The 17,829-nt window shown below is 40.3% G+C and overlaps 1 protein-coding gene across 6 annotated transcripts in view; it reads left to right on the top strand.

The window, feature by feature from the left end:
* RNF13 (ring finger protein 13) overlaps nucleotides 1-17,829 on the top strand; it is a 104,239-nt gene that overhangs the window by 9,579 nt on the left and 76,831 nt on the right. For 5 of the 6 annotated variants that reach the window (XM_077825705.1, XM_077825704.1, XM_077825702.1 and 2 more), the window contains 2 exons: nucleotides 773-900; nucleotides 4,939-5,019. In XM_077825705.1, the coding sequence (XP_077681831.1) occupies nucleotides 787-900; nucleotides 4,939-5,019 (195 nt within the window). In that variant the 5' untranslated portion in view covers nucleotides 773-786. The remainder of the gene's footprint in view (nucleotides 1-772; nucleotides 901-4,938; nucleotides 5,020-17,829) is intronic. The other variant, XM_077825707.1, reaches the window with a different exon arrangement.

The raw sequence follows: 17,829 nt of genomic DNA, 5'->3' as shown, positions 1-17,829 counted from the left end.
CCATGCTGTCTTCCCTCCCTCCATTCATGTTGCCTTGTAGAGTGTGAGGCTACATTAACAACGTGTTAACCCTTGAGGGCTCAGCGGAGTGCTAGTTCATCATTTAGTAGTAAGGCATTCCCTGGGAAATATCCCACCCTCTGACTTCACCACCTCAACCAAGCTTCACAATCATCATTGCTGTGTACAGTATTAAATTGTTTGTTTAAAACTTATAGTGTGTGTGTGTGTATTATATATAAAAATAAAAGTGTTTTGTCTGGTAAAAAAAAAAATTTCCCTGGAATCTAACCCCCCTCCCCATTTACATTAATTCTTATGGGGCAACTGGATTCACTTAACATCATTTCACTTAAAGTAGCATTTTTCAGGAACATAACTACAATATTAAGCAAGGAGTTACTGTAAAAATATGCATGTCCACTGCTTAATGCCAACAGTTAGTTGCTTGGATAGCTGCATATTGTCTGTGTAAAATATTTTCATTGTTCCTGTCAGCTGAATATCTAACCATTCTAGTGATCTAGACATCAAATGCCATGGAAGCTACGTTCTTTGGGAAAACTGTACCTAATTGTGAAATAATATCAAATAAAGGTTTCTTATCAATTAAGAATAACCATAAAATCTCTTAAAATATTCTTTTGAAAGACAACTTTTTAGCTAATCTAAATAGCTATTGATTAGTTTGCTCTGATCAATAGGAGACTAACCAATAAGGAAAAAATATCTGCTACATAACATGATTTATTTTATTTTGTTTTATTTACAGATATTTAATTTAAAATGCTGTTGTCAATAGGAATGTTAATGTTGTCTGCCACTCAGATCTACACCATCCTGACAGTTCAACTGTTTGCTTTCCTAAACCTTTTGCCTGTGGAGGCAGACATTTTAGCGGTAAGTGTAATAAATGTGTTTACATGCAAATGAATGGGAATTTCTTTCAGATTTTCCTACTTATAAATCATCATGCGATACATTTTAAAACATTATCAGTGCAAAGTTAATAGGACCTATATATTTTACCAATTACGTGAAGCCTATTCAAAAATAAAGGGTAGGCTTTTCAGAGAAAGTTAGGGTTAGAGTTTAGTGCTGGAATCTCTTTGAAATTCAGTGTGAGTAAGGCATTTAACTCCCTTAGGATCTCCTGAAAGTCCCAGCCAAAATATGTAGGACCATCTCATGCCATAGAACTTTAAAAAGAACTCCCCGCTGATTTAATTTAATAGTCAAAATAAGTAGATAGCAGACAATAATACTTTCTATGGACTTTTAAAAACTCCTGTACTTGTGTTTGCATGTGAGAATTCTGTCCAGAGTAATTTACAATATGCTCATGGGCAGTGAGAAGAAGATTGTCCCCTCAGATCCTCATTTATTTACATTGAATTCTGTAGTCATGAAGATATGGCATAACATATTAGAAAGGGTTGAATACCATTTGGATATAGCAAGTTGTGTTCCACCCAATTGTGATTAATAGAGAAACTAGTGGGAAGTTCTTTTTAAAGATCTGTGGCATGATATGGTCTTCTATTTTCCGGCTGAAATTTTCAAGGGACCCTAAGGGAGTTAGGTGCTCTACTCACACTGACTGGTGTTAGTATGAACAGTAATGGATACAGACTGAGTTTTTATTGGTATATGAGAAAACAGAATAAGGCCCTGATTCTGCAAACACACACATGTATGCTTAACTTATGTACGTGAGCAGGCCCACTGATTGCAACTTCATATAGGGGGGTAATCCCATTAAACATGTGTTTAAGTACTTGGACAATTGGGACCTGATTTGGGAGTAGAAAAAGCAAGCTGTTATCCCTAAGTGTTGTCAACATATACACACTCACACATATGCACACACCCCATCCCCAGCAGAATTAAATGTTAAGTAGGTATCATCTCAGATGATCTCATGGTTGGGTACTGTATAATGTTAGAAAAGGGGTTCACCACTTATTACTCTATTTATGCATAACAGTTATATGAGGGAGTTACATTTTTTCTGTTTGGGACAGGTGTTCAAGCCACTGAAAAAATTTCATAGCTCTAATCAACTATTGTGTTACCCAAGGAAATTATTATTAAGATAAACTGAGGAGAGAGAGGGAGGCTCAAACAGGATGATGAAGTAATCAAATGAAAATGCATAAAGTTACAAGTTCCCACAAGTTTGTGGTAATACAAGGTTGCCAAATATAGAATTGTGTTATTTTGTACTTAGGATGGTTTTACTAGGTCACTGTTATCACTTTTCAGTATCTTTTTAGCTGGATATTTTAGAAAAAAAAATGGATAGATATGAACTGCTTTATTATGGAACAGCTAGGTGTGAAACTGGCTTTCCATTAAAAGCCTTATTCCCCCCCCCCCCCCCAAAATCCTCCTATCGCCCTTTCCCAGAAAGAAGAGAATCTTTCTGCATGCCATTTTTCATGCTAGGATAATTTTTTGTGTGGGGGGGGGGAAGTTTTGGTAAAATTCAGAAATGAATTTTTTTTAAAGTTAGTGTTTTGAAAAATTACTTGAAATGTACTTTTGAAGTTTTGTGGGTTTTTTGGCAGGGTGACAGAGGGGTGTCATTGTATCACCAAAGGCCTTTTTGTGAAGTGTCTTGTAATATTTTAGGAGGATTAGTGGGGGAATTACAAAGTATTCTATTTAAAACAAAACAAAAAACCCTTGCAATACCTCATGCTAAAATAAGGAGTGATGGGATTAGCAAGGGTCTCATTAAAGCAGCGTTATACAAAGGAAACAGTGGAATGAGAGTTAGGGGCCATCAGTGGGAAAGGAATGCTTCCCCAGCCACACCATGCAGAACTGGAAAATTGAAACTCTGTAGATAGCTTGAGAGATTTTGTAAATTAAGGATTGTTTGTTTTTTTCCCCTCAGGGCTGAAGAATGTTTAAGATCCCCTGTGCACGGGGCTAGGGTGGGGAAGTGCTTTGCATAGAGGAGTGTGTGCTTTAAAGTGGCAGGATATAGAGTGGGTGTGTAGGGATGTGTGTTGCAGATGCATACAGACTTTACCTGTGGCAACAGCCCGGGCTATTTTTCTAGAAAACATCTTCAAACTTCTTTTAAGAGTTTATAAATATAAGTGGACTTGCTACTGACACCTTGAATAGTTTGGAGGGTAGGTAGGTGATGTGGGGGAAAATGGTGTGGGAATTGTCCATGAGGGGCATAGTGGTGGGGCAGTTGTTTGTAGGGGATGTGGGCTGGGGAGTAGGAGACTGGTTGGCACAGAGCTGTGCTACCTGGTCTTAATACTGGGAGCCTGGGGAGGGCAGGAGAAAAGGATGCTTGGCGTGATGCAATGAACTGTGGAGGGCAGCAGGGATGAGGGTATGTAGAGAAGATCAGGGAGAGACCGAGGTTCTTATTCATATAGCGCTTAACATTTTTATATCTAGACATTTAAGTGCTTAAAGTTTTAAAGTGTGGATGAAAGCTTCCCCTTCCCCCCCTTAAGTTTAACTCCATTCTCACTCACCATCAGTCTTACTGATCTCTTGTGTAAAGTACTACTGATGAAGAGTGCTATATAAGAGCAAGGAATTATTAAAGCTGCAGAAGGGGAGCCCTGCTTTGATGGGCCCCAAAAGATCCTTCAGAGTAAACTTAGATATTTGCAAGCAAAAATTTCTATTTAACAAGTTAAGTTCAGAAGTGTGTCTTGACAGTCAGTGGGATTTCTTGTATTAGGTACATTGGTGTTAGTCCTAGAACTACAATTTGAGAGCTCTGTCTCAGACTTTTGCTCTGATGATGTCTCTTCCTTATGCAGTAAATATAACCATATCTTAACATTTGAACTACATTTGGCAATCCAGGGGTGTAGGCAGCATGAATAAAGCTTTTTAAACTATTTAAATTCTTTAGAAACAACAAGGAGTCTGGTGGCACCTTAAAGACTAACATTTATTTGGGTATAAGGTTTCGTGGGTTAAAAAAAAACACTTCTTCAGATGCATGGACCAGTGGGTTTTTTACCCACAAAAGCTTATGCCCAAATAAATATATTAGTCTTTAAGGTGCCACCAGACTCCTTGTTTTTTTTGTGGATACGGACTATCATGGCTACACCCTGATACTTAAATTCCTCAATTATTTTTAAATTTTAAAATCGTTCTTGCTACAATAAAGAACTTTTACAAGTTTGGGGTTTTCTGCAGAAAACTGAAAATCTGCCAAGATCTGTTTTTGCCCTGTTTATTAGAGACTTGTATGGTACTCACCCACTACCTGTGGCCTAGGGCAATAGAAAAAGAGTCACAGGGAATAGGAAAATGTGGCTTATGCAGTTTTAGAGCCATTATGCAATGTTGTGTATGAGCTTCCATAAAAAAAAAAACATTTTAGAACTTAACTGTTTAAACTGAGTATCTTTACTCACTTCCCTAAAATCTTTGTAGGGTGTTAAGGATTGCCTCCTGGGGACATTTTAAAAAGCTGGTTAATTTCAAAGTGAAGAAAATCCACTCTTCAGAAGCATGTTCATGAGGCACAGCAAGATGTACCCTTTGCTCAAAGTGCGCTTTGGCTACAGCCAGTTTTTTGCAAAAGTGGGTTAACGTTAGTGCTTGAATTGAAGGAGAGGTTTTCCCAACATTTAGTGGAATTCATGTTACTTTCTTCTTGTTGTTAAATCATTCCAAATAAAGGAAGACTCTAGAGAACTTTGAGTTTATTACATGGAATAAAGCTCCTCCATCTGACATACTAAAGCAGATTGGGTTGGGCAATATGTGGATGACACCACCAGAAAACCCGGAGGGACTGGAAGCAGCAGTGTTTATGATTCATTAGTATAGTGTTAGGAGGCACTATGTATAGTACATTTTTGCCCTAAAGAATGAGGTTTTTCTTGTGTTTTCAATTTGATAAATGTTATAGATCTGATTTTCTTTTATATTTATGTTTAGTATAACTTTGAAAATGTAACTCAGACATTTGATGATCTACCAGCAAGGTTTGGCTACAGACTGCCAACTGAAGGCTTGAAGGTAAGAAGCAGCATCTCTGAATAAACAAAGTATAAGCTAAAAGAAAATTCTTAGAATGTATTTTGTGTGCTATGTAAATATGTTGAAAATAACTTTGTCAACACTAGCTTAAAGATAGATTTATAATTTTCACAGATATACTTTAATAGGGGACTAAAAGAGGATGTATGATGATGTACTATTCTCAAGCACACCTCCTTGTGTCCATGCAGGAACACAGCCCTCAGCTCCCTGTTGGTGCTTGCAATCATTTAATCTGACCCAGATACTGAGAACAAGTCCTTTGGGGGGGTTCAATTTATTAACTTCTTTTCTAGAGTACAAAGGATCCTCCTTTTAGCCCCTCAAGTCCAACACTTCTTCTCACTCTAGGGCTAATGACAACAAGAGTCCCAGGAGTCCTCCAGCCCTCCTCCAGGGGCCTGTGTACTTACCTTCCTTGCATCCAGCGGTTCCACAGCTGTCCTCCTGGGCCTGTGTTCATTCAGAGCTTCTAGCCCTGCATTAGGCAGCCCTTATCTCTAGGCACTCCATGTCCTGGGAGCCTTCTTTCTCTGGGAGCACATCCTTCAACTGAGCCCTGGTAGCCTTTTCAGGTCCAGGTGCTCATTACTCAGTAAGCTGTCCACCAGCCAACTAGGCAGTTAATTGCTTACAGGTGGGTTTATTCTCCTTAAAGAAGCCCATCATGCGTAGACTGGGCCATGACTCCCCTTAAAGGGGCCAGCCATCCCATGACAGGATGCATCTGTTAGTCTTGTTTATATAGACAAAATATGGTATGGTGGTCTACCATATAGCAAAGTCCTACAGTTCACACTGATTTTTTTGGATATAGTATGGACCCCATCTTGCAAGTTATTGAGCTCAACTACTATCCTGGCCTATAGAAAACGTGGTTGTCAGAAAAAACAGCCTGAGTGGCTACATTGTACTAAGTTACTTTGTTTTTGTGATAAAGCCTTTCATGTTTATTTTAGTGATAAGTAAGTTTCTTGTAGTCAAACATTCATTGCACTGGTCCCTATCTGAGGTACATATTAAAGGATGTCTGCAACAGATGTGCACTGATTAAAGTGTATGAGCTTTGCAGACATGACTTGAGCATCCTTGTATTTCTGTACTACACTATGCTATCACTGAATGCTTATTATAACTGAATTTAGCTGGGCAGGAAAAAGGTTGCTGCTACATAGCTCTGCATTAAATTATCTTTATAGGTTATGAAGGCTGAAATTATGGAGCTGAGTTCACAAACAGACTCTGACAACCCACTTCCTTAAAGAGACAGAATATCTTCAGAGAGACAGTTCTTTCTAGATGAGTTCAGGCAGACTCTTCTAAACCTTGATGATGAACTTAGCAGATGGGTTATTGTAGGAGTGCACCTGCAACTAAACCTGAAGAAAAATACATTTGACAGACACTTTACCTTCTACAAAAGTGTAATTTGGGAGCAACCACACCTGATGATGGAAGATTGAATACAGGATGCAGAGGGGTTGGCCATAAGGCTATGAACTAGCATGTCTTCTGAGTGCATGCATTCCATAATCTGAATATATGAAGAGCATATTGCTAAATACATACAGGCTCCATGAAGAGTCTGGCTTTTCATGTCCTCCACCTGGTATATCATAGAATCCTAGAACTGGAAGGGACCTTGAGGGGTCATCTAGTCCAGTCCCCTGCACTCAAGGCAGGACTAAGTATTATCTATACCATTCCTGACATGTGTTCGTCCAACCTGCTCTTAAAAATCTCCAGTGATGGAGATTCCACAACCTCCCTAGGCAATTTATTCCAGTGCTTAACCGCTGACTGTTAGGAAGTTTTTCCTAACATCCAACCTAAACCACCCTTGCTGCAATTTAAGCCAATTGCTTCTTGTCGTATCCTCAGAGGTTAAGAACAACAATTTTTCTCCCTCCTTCTTGTAACAACCTTTTAGGTACTTGAAAACTGTTATGTCCCCTCTGTCTTCTCTTCTGCAGACTAAACAAACCCATTTTTTTCAATCTTCCCTCATAGACTGTGCTTCCAGACTTTTAATCATTTTTGTTGCTCTTCTCTGGACTTTCTCCAAATTTGTCCACATCTTTCCAGAACTGTGCACAATACTTCAGATGAGGCCTAATCAGCACAGAGTAGAGCGGAAGAATTACTTCTCGTGTCTTGCTTACAATACTCCTGCTAATACATCCCAGAATGATGTTTGCTTTTTTTGCAACAGCGTTACACTGTTGACTCATATTTAGCTTGTGATCCACTATGAGCCCCAGATCCCTTTCCGCAGTACTCCTTCCTAGGCAATAATTTCCCATTTTGTATGTGTGCAATTGACTGAGGAGAAAGGGGAAGTGATCTCACCGGAAGTATTCAAAGTATGGGTCCTACTAATAAAGTCACTTAGTGTTGCAGATTATAGGGCAGAATGCACTTGGTCCCTGGGCAGGTATGCAACCAGAGTGGAGGCAAGAGGACACAATGAAGAAAGGAGGGGAGGGAAAGAAGAGGGTAAAGGGAACCTCCACATAGTACCTGGATACAATGAAAGTCTTGATGCTCAGAACTGCAGGAGGAAGCATATATGGCAATGTTAATACTCCCTCAGAAGGGACTGGGCCTGCATCACCCATGTGCCCATCTCTATTCTGCTTCTGCTGGGGGAGTGCATACTGTTCCCTGTAATAATGTGGCATAATGGCTGCTCTTCATCTGCATTCTCCAGAGTTCCTGGAGGCATTATGCCAGTATGATGGCCACCACCTTGACTGACACCAGGCATTGAACTGGGGATCTCTAGAGTCAAAAGTATGAGTCTCTACAGCTTGAGCTAAACAGCCAGGTTGTTACACTGACAGTTGTAATAGCTTTGCCTCCTCTATGGATTGAACACAGAAGGGAATATTACACCAGCTTGAGGCACAGCATGTCTTGGAGCTCCTTCTGAGTAAATACAGAGCTCCACTGACCCCAACACCAGGTTTCACCTTAAAGGCACAATTGAGACCTGAGATGCTGATAAAAATGTGGATCAAATAATTTGTATTGTTAAATGTTTATTGCCTTTTTGCGGTGTCTTCACACTGTGGTATTTACATTTTGAAGATTCATCCCAAAATGAACAGTTTTCAGGCCATACCAATATAGATTCTGGATCCTGTAAACACAGACCTTTTCATCATCTTTTGGCTTTAACGTGGTATAACAACTTAACTTAGTGTTGGGTAACTCTGGGTTAATGGTCAAAGCCCAACACCAAAATCCAAACTAGTACTGAGATATGAATACAAATATAAACAAACACCTTTGGTGAAACTCCAGTGATTTTAGAGAAATTGGCCCCTTTACGGACAAGAACATATAAGTCCCTACCTGAGCAAAGGCCAAATCTACAGCCCCTTGAAGTCAATGGGAATCTTTCCATCTACTTCAGTGGCTTTGCATTAGGTAGAGAATTAGCAATGTACTACCTAATTTATAAATTAACTGTCCAAAAGCCATCTCAAAGGCACAGCTTTTTGTCTGTGCCTGAGGTCATGCTAAGCTGTACCTGATTTCTTTTTCTTTCCTTTTTTGGGTGCTATAGTCACAGCTGGTAAAGCGCAGAAGAGAGGCTTAATGGGCAGTCACAATCACTGCGAAAAGCAAATTTTGGTGACCTTTTTTGCAGAAGAATTCTTTGTGTGTGCTGTAATCATGAAATGCGAATACAATTTAATATTTCCTGAGATTCCTGAATCTTTTGAGTCTGAATCCTACTATTGGATTGCAGCATGTCTTCCTGTTAGCTATTTTCCAGTTTATCTTTTAACATAAATTAGCATTAATGAAACAAACATCTATATAACTCATAGCTGTAGCTTCTTCAACAATGTTATGTTAGGGCCATAAATGTATTCGGTCCTTCACTTAAAAGGGCTCTAGATTTCTTTGTAGTAAGTTTCTTTATGATGATGATAGAAAGGATTTGTTTTTGCCAGTCTGTAAGAGAATAGGATGCAATGAACACCTAGAGAAATTGTGCTGAGTAAAATCTTGCAGGTCTGTGTGAATAACCTAATGCAATCAAGTACAGTATGCAGACTGTGCTTCGATATGCAGCAGCTAACATATTGCTAGATTTTTCCTTAGTGACAAATTATACCCCGTAGTTCTAGAGTACAAACGAAAGCAAGCCCTCTCTATGCTAAACACCCATTGATTTTAATGGGATGTTTGACTGAAGGACTTGCAGATTTGGATCAAGATTTTTAGTATGATGTTCTAATGTATTACTAAAAGTAAAGGAGTACTTGTGGCACCTTAGAGACTAACCAATTTATTTGAGCATAAGCTTTCGTGAGCTACGATGAAGTGAGCTGTAGCTCACGAAAGCTTATGCTCAAATAAATTGGTTAGTCTCTAAGGTGCCACAAGTACTCCTTTTCTTTTTGCGAATACAGACTAACACGGCTGTTACTCTGAAACCTAATGTATTACTATAATACTATTATACATAATATCCTTCACAAGTCCAAAGGCACAATATGAAATAATCCTAAAAGCAAGAATAAGCATTAGTACACTGGACTTCTTTAACCTTAACTTAAAATCTGACCCTGAATTATTAACAGGGAGCTGTTGCCACAGCCTAGAAGCATAGTTACAGAAAACTGTAGTTCCTTGTGTTTCAATGTCGGATTTAGAGCGCACTGCTTATTCAGACCAGAGTGATGCTAGAGATGCTGTGGTGTGAATGATAACTCAGTAAAATATCCAGGACCATGGCCACTAAGAGCTTCTTATAGAAGTTTAAAAACTGATATGATTTTTGAGAAGCTAATGTAACGATATTAATTTAGGACTAATATTCTGAGATAATCCACTGCTCATGCAAATTTGAGCTGCAGCATCTGATAGGAGTTACAACCTGTGAACAGCAGAGAGGAAGCCCTACAAAAAGAGAATTATAGTAATCTGATCTTGTGGTGGGTGGGGAAGGGAAATCACTAATTTCCATACCAAGATGTGGCCCTCAGGCCAAAAAGTTTGCCCACCCCGATCTAGGATAATCAAGCCAGGAGCAGTAGCACCACAGGGTATAAGAAATAAATCTTAGGGTCCATTCCTGCTCCCCCGATGTCAGTGACAAACATCCCATGGATTTAAATAGATACAGGATTGGGCCCGGTGTTAGACAAACTTATCGTAGAACTGGAAGGGACCTCGAGAGGTCATCTAGACCTGTCCCCTGCACTCATGGTAGGGCTAAGTATTATCTAGACCAATGCTTCTCAAGCCATCTGATGTGGGGGACTGGCATTTTTTTCTTCCAATGTGCGTGCAGACCGGCAGCTGATGGTTTGTGGACCAGCACCAGTCTGCAGACCACCACTTCAAGTAGCACTGATCTAGACCATCCCTGACAGGTGTTTGTCTATCCTGCTCTTAAAAATCTCCAATGATGGAGATTCCACAACCTCCCTAGGCAATTTATTCCAATGCTTACCCACCCTGACAGGAAGTTTTTCCTGATGTCCAACCTAAACCTCCCTTGCTGCATTTTAAGCCCATTGCTTCTTAACCACTGAGGACAGTACAAGAACAGAAATTTTTCTCCCTCCTCCTTGTAACAACCTTTTATGTACTTGAAAACTATTATGTCCCCTCTGAGTCTTCTCTTTCCCAGACTAAACAAACCCAGTTTTTTCAATCTTCCCTCACAGGTCATGTTTTCTAGACCTTTAATCATTTTTGTTGCTCTTCTCTGGACTCTCTCCAGTTTGTCCACATCTTTCCCGAAATGTAGTGCCCAGAACTGGAGAATACTCCAGTTGAGGCCTAATCAGCATGAAGTAGAGCAGCAGAATTACTTCTTGTATCTTGCTTACAGTACTCCTGCTAAAACATCCCAGAATGATATTTGCTTTTTTTGCAACAGCATTACACTGTTGACTCATTTAGTTTGTGGTCCACTATAAGCCCCAGATCCCTTTCCGCAGTACTCTTTCCTAGGCAGTCATTTCCCATTTTGTATGCGTGCAACTGATTGTTCCTTCTTAAGTGGAGTACTTTGCATTTGTCAGTTTCATCCTATTTACTTCAGACCATTTCTCCAGTTTGTCCAGATCATTTTAAATTATAATCCTATCCTCCAAAGTACTTGCAATCCCTCCCAGCTTGGTATTGTTTGCAGACCTTATAAGTGTACTCTTTATGCCATTGTCTAAATCACTGATGAAGATATTGAACAGAACCGGACCCAGAACTGATCCCTGAGGGACCCTGCTTGTTATGCCCTTCCAGCATGACTGTGAAATACTGATGATTACTCTCTGGGGAAGGTTTTCCAACCAGTTATGCACCCACCTGACAGTAGCTCAATCTAGGTTGCATTTCCCTAGTTTGTTTATGGGAAGGTCATGTGAGACAGTATCAAAAGATTTACTAAAGTCAAGATATACTATGTCTTCTGCTTCCCCCCCATCCACAAGGCTTGTTACCCTGTCAAAGAAAGTGATCAGGTTGGTTTGACACAATTTGTTCTTGACAAATCCATCCTGACTGTTACTTATCACCTTATTTTCTAGATGTTAGCAAATTGATTGCTTAATTATTTGCTCCATTATCTTTCTGGGTACACGCTTGATTACATTAAGAAAAACCCCAATCTCCTAATTACTGTAGTCCAGAATGTGGCTAGCCTTTATAGAGCTATACAGTGTGGGAAGGCGCTACTAGGCAGTAAAGAACTTCCTCCATCACATGGATCTGCTCTGCCCCATCCCTACACTGCATTGAAACTAAATATCACAGTTCAGCCTATAGTCAATGGGTGAAAAAAAAAGCAGTAGGTGTGTGTGATATAGATTTTAGTAAGTCATCTGATACAATGCCTATAAAACTCACACTCCAAATTACTTCATGTTCACTTGAATAGGAATGGCTTGAAAACTGGCAGAAGTCTCAGGGCACTAATAAAGGGCAACATGCCACATTTCTGGGAGGTACGTAATGGGGTCCAGCAGGAACTAATGCTTGCTCCCATCTTATTTAATAAGTTAAAATGAAAGAGCAAGGTAATGAAATATATATGAGATACTAAATTGGGAAATGCTGTAAATACTGGAGATGACAGAAATACAAAGGGGTCTAGAGAGGTTACTAACAAGGACAGAAAATGGAAATCAGCTTGGAATAATGCAAGATAATACCTCTGGGGAAAATACATTAAATATCTGTTTCAAATTAAGGAAGCAAGAATCGCGACTGCAGGTTTGTGCTATGTATTCAGGGGAACAGAGAGAGTAATCCTTTTCTCTGAGGCTGCAGTATGACGATACCTGGGATGTAGGCAAAACATACAGACAGAAGAGAAACAAAATGGATTCCAGAGGAGGTGGGAAAAGGGTGATGGAGGAGGGGTGGATTTATGAATAAAAAGATTAGAGAGTGTCAAATAAGCATGTCTCATCATGAGTCTATTTCCAGGTAGACAAACAGGTTATACTTTTAATGTCAGCATCACAATTAAGCAGCCCCTTAAGCCAAGCCCTGCAAGCCTGAGTCAGCAGGTATGGGCCAGCTGCAGGTGTCTAACTGCAGTGTAGACATACCTTGTCAAGCCCCTGTACAGGAGTGGGAGGGAAGTCTCTGTAGCATGTACTGCAACAGAAATAGGAGGTGTTGTGTAGTGGACAGGCCAGGGAACCAATGGTTCGAAACAGGGAAGGAATTGTTTTTTCTCTCACCATCCCCCTGGAGCTCAAGGAGGAAATGTCATACAGTCAGACCATTTAAGCAAGGTCTCAGACCATGCATACACTACTAACCTCACAGCTGTACTGGTACAGCTGTGCCATTGTAAGGTCTCCCATTTAGCCACTCTTTGCTAGCAGGAGAGAGCTCTCCTGCCGGCATAATTAAACCACCTCCCAATGAGCAGCGTTAGCTATGCCCGCAGGAGAGCCTCTCCTGCAGACATAACTCTGTCCACACAAGCACTTTTGTCGTTGAAACTTGTGTCAGTGAGAAGGGTGGCTTTTCTCATACCCCTCACCGATAAATGCTTTACCAACGAAAGTGGTAGTATAGACACCTGCCAGTTGCAAAAGCCATGTCTGCGTTGCTTCTCAGGAGCCTTTATGCCGGGGTGTGGAAACAAAACCAAAAACTGACATGTAGGCACAGGGCTTGACTTCTCATTGATTCCCGGGTATCCGTGCAAATTCCAAGGGATCTCTAGAGTGGGTGAGTTATCTTCCTTGTGGGGAAACATCCCTGTCTCAATGGAACAACTGTAGAGAAATATTACAAAAGGAACCTTTTATAAATTCACACACCCCGCCCCATATTTTCTTTTAGGAGGGTGTGACCAGGACTAGTTGTGTTTAAACTAAGATTATGTCTATACATTGCGCTTCAGTGTAGACAATCACTATAGCAACAGGAGGAGTTCTTCCATTGCTGTAGCTAATCTACCTCCCCAAGAGGTGATAGCTAGGTCAATAGAAAAATTCTTCCATCAACCTTCTGCTGTCTACACCAGGGTTAGGCTGGCATAGCTACATCTCTCAGTGTTGTGGATTTTACATCCCTCTGAGGTATAGGTATTCTGATGCAAGTTCAGTATAGACCAGCCCGGAGATACAGAGAAATTAATTTGCCCAAGGACGTACAATGAGCCGGTGGCAGAGATGAAAAAGAAATAAGGATTATTAACTTTTGATCCTTTAACCATTAGACAGACTGCTCCTCTTGATTTATTTAAGCCAGTTGCAGAAGAGTGATAGGTGTAAACTCTCCTGATCCTTTATTCCTGAAAGTAGTACTGAAACAGTTTCATTTTTCTGTTTAAGATTATTAAAAATGCTGTTATAGCTGCTGCAGTAGATTCAAAATGGTGGTAATTATTATTTGATGCTTATGATCAGGCTTTGTCAGTTGATTTACCGCTTGTAAATATAATTATCAGCTACTGAAATAGCTGGTTCCGAAAAGAGTATAACAAAAGTAGGAAATTCATCTTTTGCTTACAATGGTCCATTCATATGGAATCCTCTCTGGCTGAGAGCCCTTGTATAACAGCTCCTTCATTAAACATTCTTCATGTTAGATTTTTGGTTTTTTGAAACATACCCTTCAATTTCTATATTTGCATGTACTTAACTTTAGCAGCTATTTTTCTGTAATGTAGCCTGGTATGACTTGCCTAAAGCTTCTCTCTAAAAGGAGATTAAAGACACAGATTTATTACTCTAGTTAAAATAAAGTGAATATTTTTATAAGCAATTACCTAACAATAATACTTGCTGTATGAGTCAGTACCTTTCCATCCATTGCAGTAAACTTGGGGGAACCCAACCTTGGCTCCTTGCACAATGATGCAGAATTTGTAGTGGATATTGCTGATAATAGTTCCAGACAGTGCAATGTGTCTGTCACCACAAACTCAGCAAAGCCCCGATTGCTTAAAGGGACACTAATTTTAAAGATCATATATTTTTCAAAACAAAATATCTTATCTCTAATTAGGATTAAATCTAAAGAATTTTAAAAATCAAATTTATTTTTCATTCTTTTTACATTTTCCTTGGACAATGAAAAAAATTTTGCTTTGGTTTACAGTCTGTTTTGCTTAGTGGAGCGCCTACATTAAAACAGTGCTGCAATATTTGGGTTGTAGTACTCTAAAATAATGACATGTTAATGAATGTTGACTTAAAATGGAATTTCTGGAGAATTACTTTTGAAACCTGCATTGTATTAAATGAGTTCTTGATAAGTTAAATAAACAATCAGTAACAGTAGTTGTTGATTAGACAATTACTTTGAAGAGTTACTTACTATACTTTTTAATTTTAGCCACAAACAATACAGTCCCTTTCTGGAGAGGGACAGAGTTCTGTGAAAATTGAGAGAAGTCCAAGGAACATGTATGAATGATGCTAATAACCTAATAACCTGTAAAAATACAACTTGACCATTGTAACTTCAATTTTCTGACCCACAACAGCACAGCTTCCTATAATTTTCATGTACATGAGAAAAAGAGTAAATGCTTTTATTCTTTTCCTGTTTCTCCTCTTCCCTTCCTACTCTCTTAGGCCTTGTCTACTCTACAAAGTTATGTTGGCAAAAGTTAGGCCGCTTTAATTAAAACCACTCTTGCATGTCCACATTAGTTCCTTGTGTCAGAGTGCATCCACCTAACAGCTCTTGCATGGACACAGAGAGCAGTGCACTGTGGTAGCTATCCCACTGCACAACTGGCCACAGGGTGCTTTGGGAAGGGTTTGCAATGCCTTATGGGGCTGGTACAATGTCACATGATGCAGGTTTCTCAATCCCATGGTTCCAGGAGCATCCTAGATTCATAGATAGTAAGGTCAGAAGGGACCGTTATGATCATCTAATCTGACCTCCTGCACAACGCAGGCCACAGAATCTTACCCACCCATTCCTGCAAAAAACCTCTCACCTATGTCTGAGTAGCTATTGAAGTCCTCAAATCATGGCTTAAAGACTTCAAGGAGCAGAGAATCCTCTAGCAAGTGACCAGTGCCCCATGCTACAGAGGAAGGCGAAAAACCTCCAGGGCCTCTTCCTATCTGCCCTGGAGGAAAATTCCTTCCCGACCCCAAATATGGCGATCAGCTAAACCCTGAGCATATGGGCAAGATTCACCAGCCAGATACTACAGAAAGTTCTTTCCTGGGTAACTCAGATCCCACCCCATTTACCATGAATATTTAAAGATCAATTAATTACCAATCATGTTATCCCATCATACCATCTCCTCCATAAACTTATGGAGTTTAATCTTAAAGCCAGATAGATCTTTTGCCCCTACTGCTTCCCTTGGAAGGCTATTCCAAAACTTCACTCCTCTGATGGTTAGAAACCTTCTTCTAATTTCAAGTCTAAACTTCCTGGTGGCCAGTTTATATCCATTTGTTCTTGTGTCCACACTGGTACTGAGCTTAAATAATTCCTCTCCCTCTCCAGTATTTATCCCTCTGATATATTTATAGAGAGCAATCATATCTCCCCTCAACCTTCTTTTAGTTAGGCTAAACAAGCCAAGCTTCTTGAGTCTCCTTTCCTAAGACAAGTTTTCCATTCCTCGGATCATCCCAGTAGTCCTTCTCTGTACCTGTTCCAGTTTGAATTCATCCTTCTTAAACATGGGAGACAGAACTGCACATAGTATTCCAGGTGAGATCTCACCAGTGTCTTGTATAACGGTACTAAAACCTCCTTATCTCTACTGGAAATACCTCTCCTGATGCATCCCAAGATCGCATTAGCTTTTATCACAGCCATATCACATTGGTGGCTCATAGTCATCCTATGATTGACCAATACTTGAAGGTCCGTCTCCTCCTCCGTTACTTCTAATTGATGTGTCCGCAGCTTATAACTAAAATTCTTGTTATTAATCCCTAAATGCATAACCTTACACTTCTCACTATTAAATTTCATCCTATTACTATTACTCCAGTTTACAAGGCCATCCAGATCCTCCTGTACGTTGTCCCGGTCCTTCTCTAAATTGGCAATACCTCCCAGCTTTGTATCATCCATAAACTTTATTAGCACACTCCCACTTTTTGTGCTGAAGTCAGTAATAAAAAAGATTAAATAGGATTGGTCCCAAAACTGATCCTTGAGGAACTCCACTGGTAACCTCCCTCCAGCCTGACAGTTCATTTTTCAGTAGGACCCATTGTAGTCTCCCCTTTAACCAATTCCTTATCCACTTTTCAATTTTCATATTGATCTCCATCTTTTCCAATTTAACTAATAATTCCCCATGTGGCACAGTATCAAACGCCTTACTGAAATCTAGGTAAATTAGATCCACTGCGTTTCCTTTATCTAAAACATCTGTTACTTACTCAAAGAAGGAGATCAGGTTGGTTTGGCACGATCTGCGTTTTGTAAAACCATGTTGTATTTTGTCCCATTTACCATTGACTTCAATGTCCTTAACTACTTTCTCCTTCAAAATTTTTTCCAAGACCTTGCATACTACAGATGTCAAACTAACTGGCCTGTAGTTACCTGGATCACTTTTTTCCCCTTTCTTAAAAATAGGAACTATGTTAGCAATTCTCCAATCATATAGTACAATCCCTGAGTTTACAGATTCATTAAAAATCCTTGCTAATGGGCTTGCAATTTTGGGTGCCGATTCCTTTAATAATCCTACTAGATTGTCTGTCTGTCTGTCTGTCTGTCTGTCTGTCTGTGTCGCTTTTCAACTGAAGTGGAGGGGGGCAGGGAGAGGAGAATGGTGTGTCTGGGGCAGGAGAGAGAGCGCAGGCTGACCGACCTATCCTGGGGGAAGGGGACCCCCCCCAACACACACATCGGCCTCCTGCTCGGCTCTGCTCCGCACAGCAGTCTCTCCCTAAGCAGCCGACTCCGCCTGCCTACCTACGGTTCTGAGATTCCCTCCAAGTTCTCCCACAGCCTCCTTAACTGCCTGGATTGGCATCCTGAGCAACTGTGTAAGCTCTCCGTGCTGACGAATGTCAAAGCAGCACAGCAGTCTCTACCCCCCCCCAGCTCCCACCCCTTCGACCTCCTGTACCCCAGCAGCAATCTGCCTGTGGCTGTGTTCCTGGTGCAGGGCAGAACAGGAGCATTCCATGTAAATGATTTGCTCTTTGTTCCCCAAATGGAGCAGGACACTCAGCTGTCAGATACTTCCTGGAGCTTGGAAAGGGGAGGGATGCATGCCTGCAGGGCAGCAGAGGTCAAAACCGTGAGCAGAGCAGTCACTGCAGGCATTGTGGGATAGTAGTGGAAGCCAGTTAT

The sequence above is a fragment of the Eretmochelys imbricata genome, chromosome 9 (genome assembly GCF_965152235.1).
Source record: "Eretmochelys imbricata isolate rEreImb1 chromosome 9, rEreImb1.hap1, whole genome shotgun sequence".
In the NCBI taxonomy this organism is placed as follows: Eukaryota; Metazoa; Chordata; order Testudines; family Cheloniidae; genus Eretmochelys; species Eretmochelys imbricata.
Note: the sequence above shows the minus strand (reverse complement) of the source record. Positions and strands in the feature narration are given on the sequence as shown.